Source organism: Muscardinus avellanarius (assembly GCF_963383645.1).
Source record: "Muscardinus avellanarius genome assembly, chromosome: 3".
NCBI classification, from domain to species: domain Eukaryota; kingdom Metazoa; phylum Chordata; class Mammalia; order Rodentia; family Gliridae; genus Muscardinus; species Muscardinus avellanarius.
This window is the reverse complement of record NC_137788.1, coordinates 38,962,824-38,986,774: the sequence shown is the minus strand read 5'-3', so window position 1 is coordinate 38,986,774 and position 23,951 is coordinate 38,962,824. Positions and strand designations below refer to the sequence as shown.

General features: G+C 44.9%; 2 protein-coding genes across 5 annotated transcripts in view; one reads left to right on the top strand and one right to left on the bottom strand.

The window, feature by feature from the left end:
• Positions 1 to 3,225, top strand: CCDC17 (coiled-coil domain containing 17; the record flags this gene model as incomplete). Its single annotated transcript, XM_080691403.1, has 12 exons — positions 1 to 174; positions 254 to 328; positions 409 to 809; positions 893 to 964; positions 1,040 to 1,281; positions 1,403 to 1,516; positions 1,725 to 1,873; positions 1,963 to 2,060; positions 2,203 to 2,406; positions 2,571 to 2,781; positions 2,852 to 2,959; positions 3,124 to 3,225. 12 exons carry the CDS (start codon positions 1 to 3, stop codon positions 3,223 to 3,225), a joined length of 1,950 nt encoding a protein of 649 aa, XP_080547529.1.
• Positions 3,226 to 5,811: 2,586 nt separating this feature from the next.
• The window catches only part of NASP (nuclear autoantigenic sperm protein), a gene marked incomplete at both ends in the record, with an annotated part of 34,002 nt that continues 15,862 nt past the window's right edge, over positions 5,812 to 23,951 (bottom strand). Inside the window, 12 exons of one of the 4 annotated variants that reach the window (XM_080692185.1) lie at positions 5,812 to 5,901; positions 6,268 to 6,396; positions 7,775 to 7,852; positions 7,970 to 8,026; positions 8,556 to 8,722; positions 8,950 to 9,138; positions 9,497 to 9,570; positions 9,684 to 9,769; positions 10,985 to 11,064; positions 17,282 to 18,277; positions 19,003 to 19,112; positions 19,859 to 19,939. In XM_080692185.1, coding sequence (XP_080548311.1) covers positions 5,812 to 5,901; positions 6,268 to 6,396; positions 7,775 to 7,852; positions 7,970 to 8,026; positions 8,556 to 8,722; positions 8,950 to 9,138; positions 9,497 to 9,570; positions 9,684 to 9,769; positions 10,985 to 11,064; positions 17,282 to 18,277; positions 19,003 to 19,112; positions 19,859 to 19,939 — 2,137 coding nt within the window. The remainder of the gene's footprint in view (positions 5,902 to 6,267; positions 6,397 to 7,774; positions 7,853 to 7,969; positions 8,027 to 8,555; positions 8,723 to 8,949; positions 9,139 to 9,496; positions 9,571 to 9,683; positions 9,770 to 10,984; positions 11,065 to 17,281; positions 18,278 to 19,002; positions 19,113 to 19,858; positions 19,940 to 23,951) is intronic. The other 3 variants (XM_080692186.1, XM_080692188.1, XM_080692187.1) reach the window with 3 other exon arrangements.

Sequence of the window (23,951 nt, the reverse complement as noted above, 5' to 3'; positions counted from 1 at the left end):
ATGGCCTCCTGTTCCAGGGAGCCAGAGCTCCTGTCCTGTGGATCCTGTGACATGGTTTTCCACTCCTGGGCCCTGTTGGCCACCCACACCCAGCGCTTCTGCATTGGCCGCCTGACCCAGGAAGTGATGCTTGGAACACAGCCCTCGGGAGCCACTGAACCAGGGGGCGCTGCTGTAAGAGTGACTTGCGTGGACAGGGGTGGGTATTCCAGCGGGTTGGACCCTTGGGATTCATCTTACACTCTGTCCCCAGGTTGGGTCGGAAGAATTCCAGGGCCCCTCCAACCAGGAGTCCAACAAATCCACCCTAAAGGGGTTAACAGAAGAGGTACCCACCCACCCAAGGAGCATCCTACCCCGAATACTATAATGTAAGGGATAGATTGTCCGGTTCACTGTGGCCTCCAGGTGCAGCGGCTGCGACTGTCCATACAGGAAATGATCCCAGGCTCCATCTCAGAGGCTGCGAGGAGCCCCAGGGAAAGGCTGCAGGCCCTGCAGGGTGCGCACTCCATGCGCATGGCCGAGATGAAAGCTCGGAGCCGGGCTCTGGAGCTGCGTGGCCAGGGTGAGGAAGGACAGGCTGGGATCCACCCTGCCCCTGCTGCTGGGCTCAGCCCTAACCCAGTGTCCCTTGCTCCTTCAGAACTAAGCCTCCAACTTCAAGGTGTGGGCCGGGTGGGGGGCGGGATGTCTCGCCTACGGTACCTGGAGCAGGAGCTTCGAGAACTCCGAACAGAGGCCGGGCGGACACGGGGAGCTGTGGAGGTGTTGGGGGCGTGCCTTCAGGAACTACAGACCCAGACACAGTGAGGCCCGGCTGAGCCACCTGAGGGATGGCCGGGGGGGGGGGTCTACGTGCCGAATCCATGACACCATCTGCCCACACCAGGACCCCGCTGGACGCCTGGTCAGTCACACAGCTCCGTGGGCCACCTCTGGGACCCCTGGCTGCAGAGATCCGGTGAGAGCCTTGAGGCTGTGCTGTAGGGCTGAGTGCCGAGCAGCCCTGCAGACTGCCCTCTGTCCCCCTCCTTAGGGCCCTGCGTGAAGCCTACGAGCGAGGCGGGGGGCAAGACCCCAGTGTTCTGGGCAAGATGTGGCAGTTGCAAGTGGAGGCATCAGCACTGGAGCTGCGGAGGTCGCAGAGCTGCCGGGGTGAACAGGAGGGACGGCCAGGGGGCTTCTGGCCACGGTGGTGGCATTTCTGGAAGGAGAAAAGGGCTGAGGGAGCATTTCATGGGAGCTTCCTGAGCAAAAGCCCAGGGGTTGGAAACCTGGGTGGGTTTTGAGTAGCTAGAATGTGAGCTGATTAGCCCAGACTTGTCTGGAGAGCCCTGATGCTGGAGCCTAACCTGGCTCCTCTCCAGAGGCCGAAGGTGACAAGATTTGTTCATTGCAGAAAAGGCAAGTACCACCTCCAGAGAACTTCTAATAGTGGAAGCGGAAAACCAGCACCTGGAGGCAGAAATCTTGGCGTTGCAGAAACAGAAGCGCCTGGGCCAGTGGTGCTGGGGTCAGTGCACAACCTCATTCCAGCACACCCAGCTCAGAAGGGGAGGAGAAATGGTGCATGGGGAATGAGACCCATGTTTATGTCCCTGTAGCTCCTATCATTGTGGGTCTCCACATGTTTGTTCATGTGTCCCACTATCCCAGTGACTTCTCAACCCAGTTGCCTGTTTCCTCTGGCACAGGGGCACCCTAACTCTGCTTCTTTCTAGGGCCTGGGGAGCCACGACTATTGGTTGGTCCCTGCCAACGCCTGAGGGGGAGGAAAGATCCCCCACTGCTTCCTCCACCAGTGGCACCCCCACTGCCACCACTTCCAGGCACCACAAGTGTCCAGGTCTTGGGCGGTGCAGGAAAGGCCAAGGGATGGGGAGGAGAAGGGCGGCTTTGCTCTGTGTAGTTAGGGGACCCAGCGTAGCTAGGAAACTCTGAGGAGTCCTCTTTCCACAGCCACTGCTCCTTGGAACCATGAACAGGAGCCTGAGCCTGGACCCGCCCTTCCTCCTGCCCACCTCTGATGTGCTGGGTCCTGCACCCTACGACCCTGGGTAAGGCCTGCCCCTCCTCAGACAGCCCTTCACTACTGATGGTTAAGGAGGCCCACTAGGGCCATCGGGGTTTGGGAAACTGGCTTGCTAGCAGGAGGGTGAGAGAAGTTTGGTGTTCAGTGCTTAGACTTGTGTCCTCCAGGGCTGGCCTGTTCATTTTCTATGACTTCCTGCGGGGCCTTGAGGCCTCTTGGATTTGGGTGCAGCTAAGGACTGGCTTGGCTAGAGATGGAAAGGATACTGGAATGACCACGGCACTACCGCCAGCCCTTTGCTTGCCGCCGCCTCCAGCTCCTGGGCCCATGGGAAACTGTGCCATTCTTGCCAGCAGGCAGCCTGTGCCCAGGTCAGTGGGTGAGGATCAGGACTCTAGTGCTCTTTGCCACAACTGGTCCTTGCCCGTTGTTCCACTAAGTTTTTCATCTGTATTCAGGGGCTATTGGCTCTGAGGGCTGAAGCCTAGGTAGGACTTTTCCCCTGGCTTCTGACACTTTTTTGGTTGATCCACAGGCTGCCTCCATCACCTTCCATAGCCTTGGTCTGTGAGCTACAGGCCTGGCAGGGGCCAACAGGGGCTGGGGCACCACAGCCCAAGGCTTGGGCCTCACTGGTGCTATTTGATCAGGACCAGCGAGTGCTAAGTGGCCATTGGCGACTCCCACTTCGGGCCCTTCCTCGGGACCCCAGCCTGGGCCCTGGGCAGCTGAATGGGATTCCCCAGGTGAGTGTGGAGGGTAGGGGCTGAGCCTACTTCATGGTACAGATGGAGTACCAACTCAGCACTCCCCCAGGCAGGACACACTGAGCTCTTTCTGCGGTTGGTGAATGCGAGAGATGCAGATGTCCAGATACTGGCAGACATCAACCCAGCAAGTACCCACGAGTATCAGTACCCACCGGTGAGGGCCCACCAGCATTATTAGGTGGCTAACAGTCAACTTCTGCCGGTCAGGCTCTAACCATTAACTCACTTCCTCTTCACAACTTCTAGATAATACCAGGTAACAAAGAAATCAAAGCAATCACTGAACCAAGTTAACCTCATTCTGCTCTGTCCTCTCAGGCCCCACCACTGCCCAGCTCTTCACTAGAAGCCAACCCCAAGGCTGGCTTTGCTGACCCTCCACCTGCTGCAGAAGAGCCCTTTGGCAGAATCAGACAATGATGAAGGTTCTGGCCCTCGCCACAGCTGACCCACCCCCGCTGGGGTTCTGAGCCAGTGTGTGTGTGAAGCCTATTCCCAGACCTGTAGCATTACTCTCACGTCTGACAGCGTCTAGAGGCATCCCAGCAGTGATGAACTCCAGCCACAACTGTACTACCTTCTGCAAGCAATTGACATTTCTGCACTTGTTTTCCTTTTGTGAAACGGATTTACTGAGGATTAAATGAGTATGTCGTATTTATAATATGGCCACCACTTAAAGTTCTCTGAAAAGTTTTGTAAAACCTCTTACTTAGGTTCTACAAAAAAGCTTTTTTCTTCTTCACAGCGCTGGGGATGAAACCCAGGGGCATTCTACCTCTGAGCTACACCCCCAGCCCTATTTTTTATTCTTTATTATGAAACAGGGTCTCACTGAGTTGCAAAGAGCCTCATTAAGTAGCTGAGGCTGTCCTCGAACTGCGATCCTTATCTCAGCCTCCCAAATGCTAGGATTACAAGTGTGTGCCACCACACCTGGCTTTACTCTTTGTTTTAAACAGGGTCTTGCTAAGTTGCAGAAGGCCTCAGTGAGTAGCTGAGGGTGGCCACAAGCCTGCAGTCCTATCTCAGTCTCCCAAGTATTACTAGCATGCACCATTAAGCCTGGCTCACTCAAAAACCCAGTTTTAAAGCCAGGCATGGTGGCACACACTTGTAAGCCAAGTACTTTGGGAGGCTGACACAGGAGGATCAAAGGTTTAAGGGCAGCCTCAGCAAGTAGTGAGATCCTATTTCAAAATAAAAGTTTGGGGTGTAGCTCAGAATAATAATGCCCCTGGATTCAATCCCCAGTACTAACAAAAAAGGGGGAAAAAAGCCAGTTTTAGTGCTAACCCTCATCGTACACACCTGTGAGGGTGGACCAGGGATTGAATCCAGAGGTGCTCTACTTCACCCCCACCCGTGTGTGGCACTCGGAATTTAACTCAGAGGCATTCTACTTCCTAATGACACCCCAGCCCTACTTTATTTTAAAGTCTCACTAGCTTAATGAGTCTCTTTACTGAAGCTTTCCCTGAATCTGCCATCATGTCAGCCTCCAGTACTGAGAATGCAAGCTGCACCCACCATGCCCGGCTACATCCTTTTTAAAATATTTTTGAAACTGGTAATGAGACAAGGTCTCCCTAAGTTTCTGAGGCTGCACTCCAACTTTGGCTGCAATCCTATAGTCTCCCAAATCTCTAGGATTACAGGCATGAGCCTCCTCACCTGGCTGCCAAGCTTCAAATCCCAATTTACACAGAGTTTTGAGGAAGCAAGACTGTGCTAGAGATTGAATTCAGGGGTGCTTCACGATTGAACTCTACTCACACATGCCCACTTTGAAACTGGCTCTCAGGAAATTACAGTAGTTGGCCTCAGACCTCCAAGCCGCCTCCTCAGCCTCCCTGGCATCTTGGATAACAGGTAAGCAGTTTTCTGGACTTGTGCCTGAGAGCTTTAATTCAAGCTCTAAAAGTCAGAACTCCTGATCCTTTGTAGAGTCTAGGTTAAGCCCCCAGCCCAATAATGTTCAAGCTAAGTAAGGGCCCTATGCTGAAATTTCCTATTGGGCAAAGCCTCAGATCCCAGTGTCACCAGGAGTCAACTATGCCATGTGTCCTGAGGGGGAGGGAGCCTGCAGACTTGAATTAAAAGTCAGGATACGCCAGGCTTCTGTAGCCATGAGTTAATGTCCACCCCAAAGTATTTTCTCTTGTACTGAGGAAAGCAAAACCCCGAAGTGATTTCTACTTTTCAGCATGGTATCTCACACTAAGATGCTCCAGACAGGATCCCATTGAGATCTCTAAGCACAATTTCAGACCAGGAGCTTTTTTTAATTAGCATTCTTTATTTTGAAGTCAAAACTACAGACAGTATAACAATTCCAAATGTTGATATATTCAATCTTTCTGTACATAAAATTAACAAAACTCAACCTCCCCGATAGATTCTTCCAACTACATCCAAGTGTACATCATCTCAGTCTCTCAGCCCCTTAAACACTATTTTCCTTGGGGAGATTATCACTTCCCAAATTTTCTTCAGAGTTCTTTATCCAGGACAGAATCAGCCCTTGATGGAAACCAGATGAAAAGAAGACAAGTGCCACCCAACACCTCACGACAAAGTCCATCCATTTCCAGCACCAAACAGGAATATCTTCACCAAGTCTTCCTTTGATAGCCCCCATCTAGGGACAGCACCACACAAGTTTGTAGGACAGCCAAGTTCAGTCAAGTATTTGAAAACAAATATAGCACCAATATAAGACAAAGGGCCTACAGTCACACTGTCACCTCCATAGACAGGAACTGACATTAGAGCTCCTGACAAATCAATACAGAAAAAGAGGGGAGGTGCCTTTGGCCATTATAATATAAAACCTGCAGTGCCCCAAGGCATAGACTCAGCCAATATTTAAGAAAAAAAAAGCCATCAAAAGCCTCAACCTTTGCTTACAATCTTTATTGAAGTTATACAAAAAGAATCCCCAAAAGTGAAAAAATACAATATATACAAAAACACTTTCTCTTAGGAGGAAGCATCTGCTCCCTCTTAACATGCGGTGCTTTCAACGGTAGCTGCAGCCTCCACGGTCCCCTCCACTGCTGCCTGACTCTCAGCCTGAAATACAAACAGGAACACCTGAGCATGAGTGGCCCTGGTCTAACCATCCCATCTTATACAAAAGAACATGCTTCAGAAAAAGGCAGTAAACATTCACAAATCTGCTCTGGTACTGAGGGCAGTGGCCACAAAGTAATAGATCATTTCCTGAATTTACTGACAAAGCCAATAATTTGCAAATGGCATGAAAAGGACACATCAAGCAGAAATGACCTACTGACTGGCCTGGCAGGCGAATGCCGCTCATGCATTTACTTCCTGCATGAAGACTATTGTGAAGGCCAAGCTAAAGCAGTCCAGCCAGGCTCAAGGGGGTAGCATGCAGTTAGGTTTCACCAGACTCTGTAAAAGGGACAAAGGCAAGAGACAATTCCTTAGGCCCACCTCCTCCTCCATGTGTTCTGAAACGTCATTTCCACTGGGGGCAGCATCCCCACTGGCTCCATTCACCTCGGGCTCTTGTTTGGCCTTCTTTGCATCATCTTTCCGGGGGCTCTCTTCCTCTGGTTTCCTCTAAAGATATAATTGTGAAGGCTTCACAAATGTGTGTGATGTTTAAAAACAAAAAACTATAAAACATTTAATTCCTGTGGTGCAAAGATTATGAACAGCAGGATATGCACTGTGCAAAATAAATTAGTCTGTCTCAACATATCCATTCAGTGTCCCTACTGGACACAGTAAGGATAGGTGGAGGTGAGGAGCAAAGATGGGAAAAATAATATTACAAGTCTGAGACAGGAGGATCGCAGGTTAGTAAGACCATTTCAAATTTTAGAAAAATGCTGGGTGTAGTGGCGCACACTTGTAATCCCCGGGCTTGGGAGATGGAGACAGGAGGATCGTGCAGGTTCAAAGCCAACCGCGCCGGCTTAAGAGACCCTCTTTCCAAAATAAAAAGTATAAAATAGGTCTGGGAGTGCAGCCCATAGGTAAATAAATAAAAAATCTAAAAAATAGGGATGGGGGTGTATCTTGGGAGTTTAAAAATGCTTGTGCTAGCCAGGCGTGGTGGCCCATGCTTGTAATCCCAGCATTCGGGAGGCTGAGACCTGGAGGATCGCGGTTCGCGGACAGCCTCAGCTACTTAGTGAGGCCCTCTGCAACTCAGTGAGACCCGGTTTTAAAATAAAGGGGAAAAAAAATTGGGCAGGGGGTATAGTTCAGGGGTCAAATGCCCCTGGGTTCCATCCCCAGACCCGCCCAAAAAAAACCCACAAAAATGCTTGTGATCAATCCCCAGGACCACAAAAAAGTATGAATTCCTGTGTTAGTAAACAGGGACACTAACAACCTCCTCAGCCCCACCTAAGTAAGGAGAGATGTGTAGGGAGAAGGCAGAGATGGGAATTGACAGGTCCAAAGAAAACCTGCCAGCTTCCTAAAATGCACTGTCTGACCTATCCTCAGCACCTTTCCTGGTGCCCTCGGGCTTAGAAAGGCCAGGAGAGTTGGCTAGAAAACGTATTTGAAGTGAGTGTTTCACTCCACCATTAGGGTTTACAGAAAAGGTGCTCTTTATTATTTGCCACCCCCTGAAAAAAATGCAGACTGGGAAAAAAGGTAAGCAAAAAAAAAAAAAAAAAAAAAAAAAAAAAGCTTTCACGTAGGTGGGTGTGGTGACACACTCTTGTAATCCTAGTACCTGGAAGGCTAAGACAAGAGAATACGGGTTTGCAGACAGCCTCAGCCACTTAGGCCCTTTGCAACTCAGTGAGACCCTGTTTCAAAATAAAAATTTAAAATAGGGCTGGGTATATAGCTCAGAGGTAGAATGCCCCTGGGTTTCATTCTAGTACCACAAAAATTAAATGAATTAGAATGTCCCTTGGTTTAATCCCCAGCTCTACAAAAAAATAAGCACACACAAACATCCACATGTAGATTCTACCTTCTTTCTGACAAGGTGGGAAATATCAGTCACACAGTTTGATGAGGAAGCACCATCTGTCGATTTTCTACTGGCAATCTGGCAAAAAAAAAAAAAAAAAAGAGAGAGAGAGAGAGACTTTGTTAGCAATCTACAAACTAAGACCAACAATGAGACCTGAGATTAAGTGACAAAAAAATACCCCTAAATACCCACCATGGAGACTGAAGAGCCTCCTCCACTAGGAGTGAAGCCTGAAGTAGAGCTCTCCACCTGTGTGAGAGATGACAAACCCAGGCCATCCAGTGTTAAGACCTAAAGTGCTAATGACCTAACAGTACTCACTCACTCACACACAGGCAAAAAAAGTAGCATTTAATTCCTCCACATCCTAATGCCTACAAGACAAAGTCCTCCACTTCCCAACAGCTAAAGCAGAGTCAGGCAATTTGAGATTAAAGCCCTCAAGGCCTCAATACTATATACAGTGAGGTTCTCAGAGATAGCTTACTAAGCAATTCACTTGGTACTTATCAAATGTATTTTATGCTTTAAGTCAGTGAAGGCAGAGAAATGCCCACGTCTCACACAGTAAATAGCGCTGATAGCATTCAATCCAGTCTAGCTCCAAAGCATAGTATCTAACAATTGCACTGTTTGAGAGGAATAACTAGATGAGCTCTCACATTCCCTCTGATCACAACTCCCTGGAAACCAAGTCCTGATGAAAAGTTCCAGCAAACAGAACATTAACAATACAAACATGCTATTGTGAAAACGTTTAAAAGGAAACCGAACAAACCAGAGTGGCTTTCAGAGCCAGTTCAGCTACATTTCCACTATGTTGGGACTCCTTCGCATCTTCTATTTTTTCTCTAATCTCAGGCAGCAGTTCCTTCAATTCCTCAATTTCTTTCTCATATTCAGTAGATGATCCTTCAGCCTCCTTCATCTGCTCATTTAGTATAGCTGAAAAGAACAGTAATGATTACCACAAAAGGATCCTCCCACCTTTTTTGTTTCAAAGAGGGTCTTGCTGTGTTGCTAAGAATCTCACAAGTTGCTGAGGCTGTCCTAGAACCTGTAATCCTCTTGTCCTCCCAAGTTTACAGGCATGCGTCACTGTGCCAGGCGAGGATCCATTTTACCTTGTCATTTGCTGGATTAACATCATGAAACAGCTGTTGCTCACTCACCCATTCTCTTCTCAATTACTTCAATAGATTTGCTGAACTGTGTTACTGCCTCATCATACTGAGAGTTGTACCCATAGGCCAACCCCAGCTGGTAGTGAGTCTCTGCAAGAAGACGGTCATGGGCTTCTAGGTACTGCTCTTGCAGGTTTAGGCAAGCCTGAAACTCCTCCACAGCTTGGATATAGTTCTCTAAGAGAAAGAAAAGCAAAAATTGCCAGCATTTAATGAATGTTTCCCAATTTTACACATCATTTTGCTTGTTGCCCTCTCTAGGATCCTTAGCTATAAAGAATGACAAAATGACTTTTTAAAAACCCACTGAAGGGAGCTGGATATGTGGCTCAGTTGTGTAGCAGGTGGGAAGTCCTCACTTTGATCCCCAGCACCAAAAATAAAGGACTGTTTACTATGCTAGGGACCACAGGAAACTCACACTTTTAAAGCCAACCACCCAACTCTGTTCAGTCCAGCTGGATTCTAGACCCGTATTAGAGGGCAATGGGAGCACGAGGGGCATTAGAAGAGGGCAAAAACGAAGCTGCATTACCAGATTCAACACTAACTTCTCCAAGCTTAAGATGTGCCTGCGCAGCATAAAGCTGGGCTTCTTTTGTTTCTTGCCTAAAAGAAGGAAAGTTCATCAGAAACTTAACAGTACTTATCTAGACCTAACTACTTTCTATTTTCAATCACCAAACCCCAAAACTGAGCTTAAGAAGCACAAGCAGTTTTACCTTTTAAAAATAATTTTTGCTAAATCCAGCATATCCCAGGCAAGCTCTAGGTTCCCAATCTCCTCCTCTTCATTTTCTTGAAGAGTCTAAAGCATATCCAAATCATTAGGCAGAAGTGTAAGACAGGCATTTTTTTTTTTTTTTTTTTTTTTTTTTTTTGGTGATACCAGGGATAGAACCCAGGGGCATTCTACCTCAGAGCTATACCCCCAGCCCTATTTTTTATCCTTTATTTTGAAACAGGCTCTAAGTTGCAGAGGACCTCACTAAATAGGTGAGGCTGGCCACAAATTTACAGTCCTCCTGTATCAGTCTCCCAAGTACTGGGATTAAGTGTGTGCCACCAAGCCCGGCTGACAGGCTTTTTTTTTTTTGCGGGTCTGGGGATGGAACCCAGGGGCATTTGACCCCGAGCTACACCCCCTGCCCAATTTTTTATTCTTTTTTTTTTTTTTTTGGTGGTACTGGGGTTCCTGGAAGCCCTTCTACCTCCGGGCTACACTCCCAGACCTATTTTTTAACTTTATGTGGAAACAGGGTCTCTTAAGCCAGCGCGGCTGGCTCCGAACCAGCGCGATCCTCCTGTCTCCGCCTCCCAAGCGTGGAGATTACAAGCGTGTGCCACCATGCCCAGCTTTTATTCTTTATTTTGAAACCGGGTCTCACTAAGTTGCAGAGGGCCTCACTAAGTAGCTGAGGCTGTCCGGGAACCATGATCCTCTAGTCTCAGCCTCCTGAATGATGGGATTACTAAAGCGTGCCTTACCATGCCTGGCTACTGACAGGCATTTTTTGAAAGTACAAATCCAAATGTATAATATAGTATGGTTTGGAAAATCTTTTTTTTTCCCCCGCAGGTCTGGGGATGAAACCCAGGGGCATTTGACCCCGAGCTACACCCCCTGCCCAATTTTTTATTCTTTATTTTGAAACCGGGTCTCACTGAGTTGCGAAGAGCCTCACTAAGTAGCTGAGGCTGTCTGCAAACCACGATCCTCCAGTCTCAGCCTCCCTTGAATGCTGGGATTACAAGCGTGCGCCACCACGCCTGGCTTGGAAAATCTTAATAGCCTAACTTGCGATTCAAAATCCACTGTCTCCTAAAGACCTACAGAGTGAGTTTCTATCCCAAGCCATCACCTGATGCCAGTGAAATGCTAAGTGCTATGTTGGTGTCTGACCTAACAGGACATCTAGGCCCGAACAAGTCTTTCCAGTTCCTAACCAACAGCCAGCTTTCTACAATAATCATGGCTACACTAGTAAGCAACAAAAGTAGACAATGGTACCAAATAATTTACCTTATTCTCAAGAACAGCTTCATTTGGTGTTTCTTCGGCCTTGTCATTCTCCTTATCTTCTTCTTCTGAGCCTTCAGTTTCTACAAGCAAAAATTCCTCAGTATTGAAGATATAACTAATATATCTCTAGAGTAATTCCAACATCAGTCAACCTACATTTTCAGACAGGGTAGACTAGATGCTAACCAGAATCACTTTTTTTTTTTTTGCCGTACTGGGGATAGAACCCAGGGGCATTCTACCTCTGAGCCACACCCACAGCCCTATTTTTTTATTCTTTTTTTTTTTTTTTTCAAACAGGGTCTCACTGAGTTGCAGAGTGCCTAACTAGCTGAGGCTGTCCACAAATGGCAATCCTCCTGTCTCAGCCTCCTAAATGCTGGGATTACAAGCATGTGCCACCACGTCCAGCTCAAATAACAAAAGTCAGTGGTTACAGTAAAATTAGAATATGCAACCTCATATATATATAGTTTATAGGTCAGACCTTCAGCTGGGCATTTTCTTGTAAAAATTGATCTAGATTTTTCAGAATGAGATTGGTTCGCAGCTACTGCCTTTCATTGGCTAGAAGCTCCCATTCAATTAGTTAAAAGCAAGTAGAGACCTGAACTATTGTTTTTGATGTCTTTATGCCACTTGACAGACAGTACCAGTAAACTCAGAAAATACTAAAAGGCAAATTATTCCAGTTCATTTGGAATAAGAATGGTCAAGAGAATACTTATCCCACAACAGAGCAGTGGAAAACAAAACAAAAAATACAGTCCTTATCTACAGTCACCAATGAGCATGCCACAGACTCCAGCCAGCTCTAGCATATACAGAATGTGTGAGCAAACAATTTCAAATGATTCTATTTAAATTTGTAGCCAACTGTATGTTTTATCATATTGATATACACGTACAAGTCAACTGCCTAAAAGACAGGTTGCTAATAAGTAGCTATATACTCAGTGATAACATAAAATTCAAACTATCAGCTGGGCATGGTGGTGCACACTTGTAATCCCAGCATTTGGGAGGCACAGTTCACTGCCAGCCTTAGCTACTTAGTGAGGCCCTTTGCACCTCTGTGAGACCGTATTTCAAAATAAAAGAATTTAAAAAATATGGCTGAGGGTGTAGCTCAGAGGTAATCCCTGGGCTCCATCCCCAGGATTAGAATAAAATAAAATAAATGATAACATAGCCTTTTTTTTTGTAGTGAGGATGGAACCAGGGCATTCTACCTCAAAGCTATACCCCCAGCCATATTTTTTATTTTTTATTTTGAAACAGGGTCTCACTGAATTGGGTAGTGCCTCACTAGGTAGCTGGGGCTGCCTATAATAACCTTGTTAATATCTATACCAAACCTATTTTATCAAGTATACTTTTTCACCTCTGACTATATATTTCAGTGCTTCTTATATATATAGCCACCACCACCTACTATCATCTTTTTTCATGCCCAAATTTCCCAGTGGGAGCCAGGCGTAGTGGCGCACACTTGTAATCCCCGCGCTTGGGAGGTGGAGATAGGAGGACTGCGCAGGTTCGAAGCCAGCCTCACTGGCTTAAAAGACCCTGTTTCCAAATAAAAATAATATAAAATAGGTCTTGGAGCGTAGCCCAGAAGTAGAAGGGTTTCCAGGAACCCCAGTACCACCAAAAACAAACAAAACCCCCCCACAAATTTCACAGTGGGTACAGGTTTAGTTCCCAAAGTTTAGATTACATGATTTTACTCATTCTGCCTATCCTCCAGCAGAACATCCCAAACTGCTGAAATACATTTACGTAGTTCTCATTACAGACTCAAAAAATAAACACTTTAGCCAGGCGTGGTGGCACAGGCTTGTAATCCCAGCATTTGGGAGGCTGAGACCTGAGGATCGCGGTTCGCAGACAGGCTCAGCTGCTGAGTGAGGCCCTCTGCAACTTAGTGAGACCCTGTTTCAATATAAGAATATAAAAAGCAGGACAGGGGGTATAGGTTGGAGGTTGAATGCCCCTGGGTCCCATCCCTAGACCTGCAATATATATAATAAACACTATCTTCCTTTGCAGTGCTGGAGATCGAACCCACCCACCAGAACCTTGTGCATACTAGGCAAGCACTCTAAAACTGAGCTACATCTCCAGCCTTTCAGTATTTAGTCAGAGTGCCTTTAAGTTGCTCAGGCTGGCCTTCAACCTGTGATCCTCCTGTCTCAGCCTCCCAAGCAATGGGATTACAAATTATGTACCATTGAGGTTGCTTTTGAAAATGGATTATGTGTGGTTTGTATAGTTATCCTTTAGAAGGAGAAAAGGCTTCTTATAATACAACTTCTCTGGTCTTTTGGCATACTGAAAATGATATGAGCAGAGTATACAATCCAACTCTTTTTTTCCTTGCAGTACCATAAATGGAACTTGAGCACTATACCTCCAAGCTATACCCCAGTCCTATTTTTTAGTCTTTTTTACTTTTGAAACAAGGTCTCACTGAGTTGCAAAGCCTTGCTAGCTAAGGCTGTCCTCAAATCCCAATCGGCCTCTGCCTCCTCAATGCTGGGATTATACAAGTGTATACCCACCACACCGGCTCCAACTCATTTTTTAAGAGCCCTTTACATTTTTTATTTTGAAATAGGGTTTAAGATGTTACAGTTTTCGCAGCTGGGCGTGGTGGCGCACACTTGTAATCCCTGCGCTTGGGAGGCAGAGACAGCAGGTTTGAAGCCAGCCATGCTGGCTTAAGAGACCCTGTTTCCAAATAAAATATAAAATAGGTTTGGGAGTGTAGCCCGGAGGTAGAAGGGCTTCCAGGAACCCCAGTACCACACACACACACACACACACACACACACACAAAAAAAGATGTTAAAGTTTTCGCTAAGTTGCTGGAGCTGGCCTCAAATGTGTGATCTTCTCATCTTCTCACACCTAGTTTTTTCCACTATTATTAATATCAAGGAAGCTGAGCAGGGTGGCACATGCCTGTAATCCCAGTAGGATTGCAGATTCAAAACCAATCTCAGCAAGGAGACCCTTAGCAATTTAGGGAGACCCTGTTTCAAAATAAAAAATAAAAGAGCCAGGTGTGGTGACACATACTTGTAATCTTACTACTTGGAAGGCTGAGACAGTTTCGCTGCCAGCCTCATATATGCAGTGAGACCCTTTTTCAAAATAAAGAATGAAAATTGGACTGAGGGGTGTAGATCAGAGATAGAATATCCCTGGGTTCAAGCCCCAGTAGAGAAAAAACAAAATAAAATAGGGCTAGAAAAGTAGAACACTTCTGAGTTCAATCCTCAGTTCAAAAAAAAAAAAAAAAAAAAGCAAAACAGAATTTTTTTTAAATTAAAGAATTCAAGCCAGGGGAATGCTGGGATTACGCTTGTAATCCCAGCATTCCAGAGGCTGAGACCAGAGGATCGTGGTTTGCAGACAATCTCAGCTACTTAGTGAGGCCCTGTTTCAAAATAAATAAAAAATTGGGCAGGGATGTAGCTCGGGGGTCGAATGCCCCTGGGTTCCATCCCCAGACCGGCAAAAAAATAAATGAAAATAAAAAATAAATTAAAAAACGAATTCAGGCTGGGCGTGGTGGCAGATGCTTATAATCCCAGCACTTGGGAGGCAGAGAATGGAGGATTCCAGTTTAGCTACTTTGTGAGGCCCTTCTCAACTCAGTGAGACCCTGGTTCAACAATTAAAAACAGACTAAAAAATAGGGCTGAGGGTGTAGCTTGGAGGAACAATACCCCTGGGTTCCATTCCATCCCCAGTACTGAGAAAAAAAAAAGGAAAGAATTTAGTTCTGTGCTTTCCCTTAAGGAAGCTCAAGAAGCCAGTGGAGCTGGACAAGGAGACGTAACAGCTGTGATCCCTACTTGGGAGGTGGAGGCAGAAGGACTGCATGTTTAAGACCACCCTGGCCACTGAGTCAAATGTCTCAAAAACAAATTCGCTGGGCGTGGTGGTGCACACTTGTGATCCCAGCATTTGGGAGGCTGAGACAGCAGGATTGTGGTTCACGGCCAGCCTCAGATATTTAGTGAGGCCCTCTAACTCAATGAGACCAAGTTTCAAAAATAAAGAATAAAAAATAGGGCTCAGAGGTAGAATGCCTCTGGGTTCCATCCCCAGTACCACCACCACCACAAAAAATAAATAAATAAATAAATAAATAAATAAATAAATAAATAAATAAATAAATAAATAAAAACTGGGCGTTGTAGTGCACAATTGTATTCCCAGTACTCAGGAAACTGAGACAGGAATATCACACAGGTTCAGAGCCAGTCTCAGCTACCTTAAGTGAGGCTCCCAGCAACTTAGTGAGACCCTATTTCCAAATTAAAAAAAAAAAAAAAAAAAAAAAAGTAGCCTGGAAGTAGAAAGCTACCAGGGCCCATCCCCAATATCCCCCCCCCCACACACACACAAAAATTCAAGCTGGATATGGCAGAGAATGCTTTTAATTCCAGCACTTGAGAGGCTGGGACAGAGGATATCAGGTTTGAGGCCATCCTCTGTTACTTAGTGAGACCCATTGTAACTTAGTGAAACCCTGTTTCAAAATTAATGTTGGTACAGCTCAGAGTTAGAATGCCCCTGGTTCAATCAACCCCTAGTGCCAAAAACAAAACAAAATCAAGGAAGCAGTGTATGGTGGCACACAACTGTAATCCCAGTACTTGGGAGGCTGAGACAGGAGGATCACATAGGTTCGAAGCCAGCCTGAGCTACTTAGTGAGGCTCTCAGCAATTTAGTGAGACCGTTTCCAAATAAAATATAAAATAGGTCTGGGAGTGTAGCCTGGAGGTAGCCCTTGGGTTTCACCCTCAGTACCACCCCCCCACCAAAAAAAGGGCTAGGGGTATAGCTTGGAAGTAGAATGCCCTAGAATTCATCCCCAGTACCAAAAGAAAAAAAAAGAATGTTTCTTTTCTCTAGTATGTGTGATATTCCTATACTGCAAATAAATAAAATTTTAATTTAAAAAGCCTAATGGTACTATCACTTACATTTCACTTTTGGTTACCATGCCCATGCTGGCTGGAGTGCAGGGACCTGCACATAGGTAGCTTACCAGAATGATATGGAAGTATTAAAAGATGGGTCTTTGAAAATCTGTAACTTAAGAGAATCCTTAAAGTAGCCTGGCACAGAGTATTATTAACAAGTAACTGTAATATACCTGCAATTAATGCCAATGTTAGGTAAAACATACAGTAGAATCCTCAAATCATAGCACAACTCAAGTCAGACCTGCCAATTACTAATTAGAGGCTTATGTATCTTGAGATCGAATCACAGCTAAACCAGTAACACTGTACAAAGCTGCCACACTGTATAACTTTCTAAGTAAGAAAAATTTCGGTTTAATACCAAAGCAAGCATGAAATGAGATATAAAAGCAACAAGAGGGGTAATGGCCAAGTTTCTTGTTGTCTCTTTTAAAGTTAGAGGCTTTTGCGTGGGTGTGTGAGTGTGTGCGTGGGTGTGGTACTGGGGAGGGAACCCAGGGGTAATCTACCTCTGAGCTACACCCCCAGCCCTATTTTCCATTCTTTATTTTGAAACAGGGTCTCACTAAGTTGCGGAGGGCCTAAGTAGCTGAGGCTGTCCGCAAACCTGCAATCCTTCCTGTCTCAGCCTCCCAAGTACTGGGATTACAAACGTATGCCACCACGCCTGGCTGAGAGGGGCTGTTTTAACCAATCTGACAAGCCTCTGAACATTTCCTGAGGACTAATAAAGGTAGAGGGGCACCAGAATTGCTTTAGCTCTGGTGATAACATTCAAGGTTAACTGCCTTCCTTTAAATGGCATGCCTGCTCAAGTGTACCAATTCGGTGGATTCTACTGCTCTGTTCCAACATCCTAAAGTAGGGAAACCATGTGAACAGTAAATTTAAAAATCCAGAGGCATGCAAGTGAACATCCATTCAGCATTCTCTGCCAGCCTAGCCCCCTATTTCCTTACCTACCACCCCCTCGTCCACGCTGGAATTCCTTTACTGGCTAGTATAGCACAAGCAGTTACTGATAGCTAGCCAAGTTTCAGAAATCACAGGAAAGCCCTAATTTGCAGTTAGTAAAAGTGTTAGTTTATAAGCCAGCTGAAAACCTGCTGCTTTTTATTTAACTTGCTCATCTTAGCACAACCTTCTTACACTACCCCCATTTTCATTTAGCCCTTTCTCGATCCAAAGGCAGACGGAAAATCCTGAATGGAAGGCTAACTTTTACCCATGATTAGTGAGTCAAATCCAGAATGTACTCCACCCACTGCAGCTCTTGCATATCCCGGTTACCTTCACCCTCTTTCATCTGTTCTTCGCTCTCTTGGGTCGCTTCATTAGCAGCTATCTTAACTTTGTCTTCAGGTGCTTTCTCAGTAGCACTTTGGGATACCTTGGTTTCCACCCCATCTCCAGCTGCCTCAGACTCTTCTGCAGGCAGCTGAGTCTCCTGCTGGCTAGGACCTAGCTCTGCCCTGACCTTCTCTAGACCTGAGCTATCTTTTGTTTCTGTCAGTCTTTCTGCAGATGTCTGTGATTCAACAGGAGTCTGATCTCCTGTGGCTGACAGTCCACTGACCGCACCATCCTTAGGGAGAACTGTAGCCTCAGAAACTTCTGCCCCCGCCTCTGCAGCTAATGCCTCTGCAGCTTCTACTGTCACCACGGGTAACTCTTCAGCAGAAGGCAATTCTTGCTCTACCAGTTGCTCAAGGACAGCCTCTCCCGGGCCATTCTCAGTAGCTACCTGCTCCTTCTGCTCATCTCCACCCACATCCACTGGCTTGACTGTTGTTGGGTCTACAGGCTCTGCTTCTGCCTCTAGTGCAGGGCCCTGCTTTTCTATAGTCACAACAGGCTGCTCTTCTAAAGCTTCTTTTGGCTTCTCTATGCTCACAATTACCTCGCCCTTCTCCTCCTGACCTCTTTCTTTGCACTCTTCTTTCTGGAGGTCAGTTCCAGAAACTGATTTTCTTTCCTCAGCATCTGGTGCTTCCTGTTCTGGCTCCCCAGAAGTGACCTCAGTTTCACTCAGTCCCTCTGGTTCTGCTGCTCCTTTCGCCTCTTCAGAGGTCTCAGTTAACTGACTTGGAGTCGATTCAACTTTTTCCTGTAGTTTTTCTGCAGGCTCACTTATATCCATATCTTCTCTTCCACCCTTCTCCATTTCACTCTCCTGTTTTGTCTCAGTTTCAGGCTTTGCCAAAGACTTCCCTTTTGATTTTTTGGCTTCTTCTTTTTCTCCCATGGCGTCATAAACCTGTTCTCTCAACTCTTCCCTTGCTTCCTCTACATGGTTAAAGAACATGAAGCATAAACATGTCTTCGAGTTTAATGATAAAACATAAATGGAAACTAAAAACACATTCCCTTTAAACCCTCAAATGGCCTGGCTTAAATTTAGCAGATGGCCTAAAAATTATCTGCCCCCTTGAGAAAGCAGAGGGAGTCCCAGCTAGCAGAGCAACTATTGCAAAAGATACCTAAGAAGCTCCTTAAACTACACCTGTATTATTTTACTTTAAGCAGTCTGATTACCAGTTAGGTAAGAGATGCCAAGCTTTTGCTCTCCTTTAAACATTATAGACCCCTATATGATTTGTAAACTCTAGTAACTGAACTCAGCTGAGAAACTATTGCTTAATTTTTGTAGAAACAAGAAATGTTAAAAAAAAAAAAAAAAGGGATCCAGAATTACTACTAAAATAACTTAGTTGTACAAACTGTTTTGGAAATCTGTGTAAAAATATACTTAATAGTTTTAATATTTCAAATACCAATAGAAGAGATTTACTAAATAAGTTACTCTAAACTCTCAAAAAAGCCTGCTGTCACTTTCATTAATGGGCTACCTACTGCAGTCTCTACCAGATGCTGCATCTAGTAGAGACTACATGATCACCCCAGCATCTTAGCAGAAACCTAGCCAGGGCTGGAAGAGCCCTATATTCAACACCTGTACAGAAGATACACCCAAGGTCGCATCTTTAAATGTCATATGCGGCGTCACGTACCATCTATGTTTTCATTATTTTCTACCAGAGATTCATCTTCTGTTTTTTCTCCTTCTTCCTCTCCCACATGAACACCTTCCAAGGCATTTCCCAACACACCATTCTCCATTCTAGGTGAACAAGGGGAAAAAAGCACCAAAGGTATAACAGCTGCAACCTAACACTGTATTCTTTTTTCTTTCTTTTTTTGGTGGTACTGGGGTTCCTGGAAACCCTTCTACCTCGGGGCTACAAATGCAAAGCCGGGCGTGGTGGCGCACGCTTGTAATCCCAGTATTTGGGAGGCTGCGACTAGAGAGGATCGTGGTTCTCAGACAGCCTCAGCTACTTAGTGAGGCCCTTTGCAAGTCAGTGAGACCCTGTTTCAAAATAAAGAATAAAAAATAGGGCTGAGGTGTAGCTCAGAGGTAGAATGGCCCTGGGCTCCACCCAAAATATCACACACATACAAAAATTCCTGGGAAGCCTTATTTACTACATTCTCACATGCTAATTATTTTAAACTGTCATCAACTCAACTTAGTCCTTACTGAGTGACTGTTTTGAGTTAGGTCACAGTGCTTTTAAAGATTCACTTTTCTATACTGAGCTTTGATCAATTATTATCCTTTCCCTAATGACCAGATCCTTGCTTTTGATAACTCCAAAGTCAACACTTCAGTAATTTTATTCTTTGCAGATGCCTTCCACAATTTCCATTAACATTTCCTGTTCCCTCAAACCCATGTTAGGTAAAACAGCTTATGAGAAATCGCAATGGTGGTAAAAAATCTTAGCAAAAAGGAAACTTCGGTTTTTAAGTAAACCAAAGTGATGTAAAACATTCTACTTTTAAACTAAGGCTTGAAAGACATACCTTGCCAACTCCAGTAGTGATTTCCCATAGAAAAAGAAGGCTTCTCCACACTCATTAGCTGTTTCTCCATACTTCTTACCTCTACAAAGAGAATAAACATCTAAAATGTGAACATGTTAACTGGTAGGTAACAATAACTATGCATAAAGTTAACGTTACATGTTCTTCATCTATACGTAAAGTATATTCTAAGTGACATCAATTTGCTATAATTAGTATGTAATCTAAGGGCCAAGTTATATTAACAGCCATGCCTCCTGCCAAAGATATGGGCCAGAATAGTGAGATAACCTTTGGCTGGAACCTAGAGAACAATAAAGGCCCATGGAAAAGCATCACAATATACAGAGCATGATCTCTGGAGCCAGACCGAGCGCATAGACTATATTTGACCAATAACTAATGGTATACCTTAGAAAATTGCTATTTTTTGTTTGTGGTACTGATGAGTAAACACAGGGGTGTTCCACCTCTAAGCCACATTCCTGGTCCTACTTTACTATTTTGAAAGAGGGGCTCACTAAGTTGCAGAAGGCTTCACTAAGTAGATGAGGCTGGCCATGAACCTGTGATCCTCCTGCCTCAGCCTACCAAGTACTGGGATTACTAGTGTGTGCCACCATGCCCAGCTGTAGAAAATTACTTATTTTCAGTACCTTATTTTTCTCATCTGTACTATGGCAGTTATCAATAATTTCTCAAAGATTTTTATTACAAAAACTAAATGAGTGAATGTATATAAAAGCATTTAAAGCCAGGCATGGTGGCACACGCTTGTAATCCCAACATTCAGGAGGCTTACAGGAGGATCACAGCTACTTGGTGAGGCCCTTAGCAATTCAGTGAGACCCTGTTCAAAATAAATAATAAAAAAAATAGGGCTGGGGGTGTAGCTCAGGAGTTCCATCCCCAGTACCGTAAAAAAAAAAAATTTAAATAAAAGCATTTAAAACAATGCTTAGGTGGGGCATGGTGATGCACGCTTGCAATCCCAGCATTTGGGAGGCTAAGACAGGAGGACTGCGGTTCACGGACAGCCTCAGCTACTTAGTGAGGCCCTCTCCAACTCAGTGAGACCTGGTTTCAAAATAAAGAATAAAAAATAGGAAAGGGGCTGTAGCTTGGAGGTCAAATACTCCTGGGTTCCATCCCCAGACCTGCAAAAAATATATAAATAAACAAACAAATAAATAAATAAAAATAAAACAATGCTTAGAAATACAGAGCTTTAGCTATGAATATCTAACAAGGAAGACAGAGAAGAAATCATTCAAATGAGATATATAAATATAGGATGGGAGTATTTATCTAAAGCAAGAAAAATCATTTTCATGATTTAAAGATTGCTCCAGGTCTGACATGGTGGCACATACCCGTAATCCCAATACTTAGGAGGCTGAGACAGGAAGATCACAATTTAGCAAGACATGGTTTCAAACTAAAAAATAAAAAACTGGGTGAGTTGGTACATACTTATAATCCCAGTACTTCGGAGACTAAGAGAGGAGGATTACAGGTTCCTGGACAGCCTTGGTAATGTAGTGAGGCTCTTAGCAACCTAAGATGCGGGTATAATTCAGAAGTAGAATGCTTCTAGGTTCAACCCCCAATACCAAAATAGGGGTATGGTGTAGCTTAAAAATCATTAAAAACCGGGCATGGTGACTCACACTTGTAATCCCAGCATTTGGGAAGCTGAAACTAGAGGATCCCAATTCGCGGACAGCTTCAACTACTTAGTGAGGCCCTCCGCAACTTAGTGAGACCCTGTTTCAAAGAATAAAAAATAGATACCGGGCGAGCTTGTAATCCCTGTGCTTGGGAGGCAGAGACAGGAGGATTGCGCAGGTTCGAAGCCAGCCTTGCTGGCTTAAGAGACCCTGTTTCCAAATTTTAAAAAATATAAAAAAAAAAAGGGCAGGGGGTGCAGCTTGGAGGTCGAATGCCCCTGGGTTGCACTCTCAGTACCGCAGGAAAAAAAAAAAAAAAAAACAGCATTTGAGGCCGGGCATGGTGGCACACGCTTGTAATCCCCACGCTTGGGAGGCAGAAACAGGAGGATTGCGTGGGTTCGAAGCCAGCCGCGCGCACTGGCTTAGGAGACCTGTTTCCAAAGAAAAATGTAAAAATAGGTCTGGGAGTGTAGCCCGGAGGTAGAAGGGCTTCCAGGAACCCCAGTACCACCAAAACAAAAAACAAAACAAAACAAAAAAAAACAGCATTTGGGAGGCTAAGACAGGAGAAATGCAGTTCACAGCCAGCCTCAGCTATTTAGTAAGGACCTTTGCAACTCAGTGAGACCCTGTTTCAAAATAAAGAATAAAAAAATAGGGCTAGGGATATAGCTCGCAGGTAGAATGCCCCTGGGTTCCATTGCCAGTACCACAAAAAAATAAAATAAAAAATAAAAAGCCAGGTGTGGTGACACACACTTGTAATCCCAGCATTTGGGAGCCTGAAACAGGAGGATCACAGTTCAAAGCCAGCCTCATCTACTATTTAGTGAAGCTCTTTGCAACACAGGGAGACCGTTTCAAAATAAAGAATAAAAAATAGGGCTGGGGGTGTAGCTCAGAGGTAGAAAGCCCCTGGATTCTATCTCCAGTACCAAAAAAACAAACAAAAACTTAAAAAACAGCTGAGCATGGTGGTGCATGCTTGTAATCCTACTACCTGGGAGGCTGAGACAGGAGGATCGCAGGTTTGTAGACAGTCTCAGCTAATTAGTGAGTCCCCCAGCAACTCAGTGAGACCCTGTTTCAAAATAAAAAGTAGAACCGGAGTTGTAGCTTGGAGATAGAATGTCCCTGGGTTTCCATCCCTAGTTCCACCAAAAAAAAAAAAAAAAAAAAATCATAAAGCCCACACATTTTATATTTTAAAAAATCTAAATACTTATCAGATAATCGGGTGTGGTGGCTCACACTTGTAATCCCTGGCTTGGGAAGATGAGACAGGAGGATCACACAGACCTAGCCTCAGCTACTTAATGAGGCTCTCAGTAACATAGTGAGACCCTGTTTCCAAATAAAATATAAAATATATCTGGGAGTGTAGCCCTGAGGTAGAAAGCCTCTGGGTTCTACCCCTCCCAAAAAATTAATAATAATAATAATAATAATAATAATATAAATACTTAGGCCCTCTGCAACTTAACTAGACCCTGTTTCAAAGTTAAGAATAAGCCGCCGGGCATGGTGGCGCATGCTTGTAATCCCAGCATTTGGAAGGCTGAGACTGAGGGATCGCAGTTCGTCGACAGCCTCAGCTACTTAGTGAGGCCCTCCGCAACTCAGTGAGACCATGTTTGAAAATAAAGAATAAACCGGGCGTGGTGACGCAGGCTTTTAATCTCCACGCTTGGGAGGCAGAGACAGGAGGATCGTGCAGGTTCGAAGCCAGCCGCACTGGCTTAAGAGACCCTGTTTCCAAATATAAAAAAGTATAAAATAGGTCTGGGAGTGTAGCCCAGAGGTAGAAGGGCTTCCAGGAACCCCAGTACCACCAAAAACATATAAAAAATTAATAACAATAATAAAGAATAAAAACTTGGGCAGGGGGTGTAGCTCTGAGGCCAAATTCCCCCTGAGTTCCATGTCCAGACCCGCAAAAAATAAATAAATTAATAGATAGATAGGTAGGTCTGGGAGTATAGCCCAGAGGTAGAAAGCCCTTGGGTTCTATTCCCAGTACCACCAAAAAAATAAAAAAAATAAGAACAGCCAGGCTTGGTGGTGCAAGTTTGTAATCCCAGCATTCGATAGGCTGACCAGAGGATCATGGTTCGTGGACAGCCTCAGTTACTACTTAGTAAGGCCATTCACAACTCAGTGAGACCCTGTTTCAAAAATAAAAAGACTAAAAAATAGGGTGTGGGTGTATGCTGGGGGTAGAATGCCCCTGGGTTCCATCTCCAAGTACCGCAAATAAATAAGTAAAGAGTTAAGATTTAAAAATTGGGCTGAGGGTATAATTCAAAGGTAGAATGTCCCTGGATTCAATCCCCAGCACCAAAAAATAAATAAATAAAATAAAAAGCACCTGAATTCCACCCTTGACACACCACTAAATACCAGAACCCAGAATGATTTAA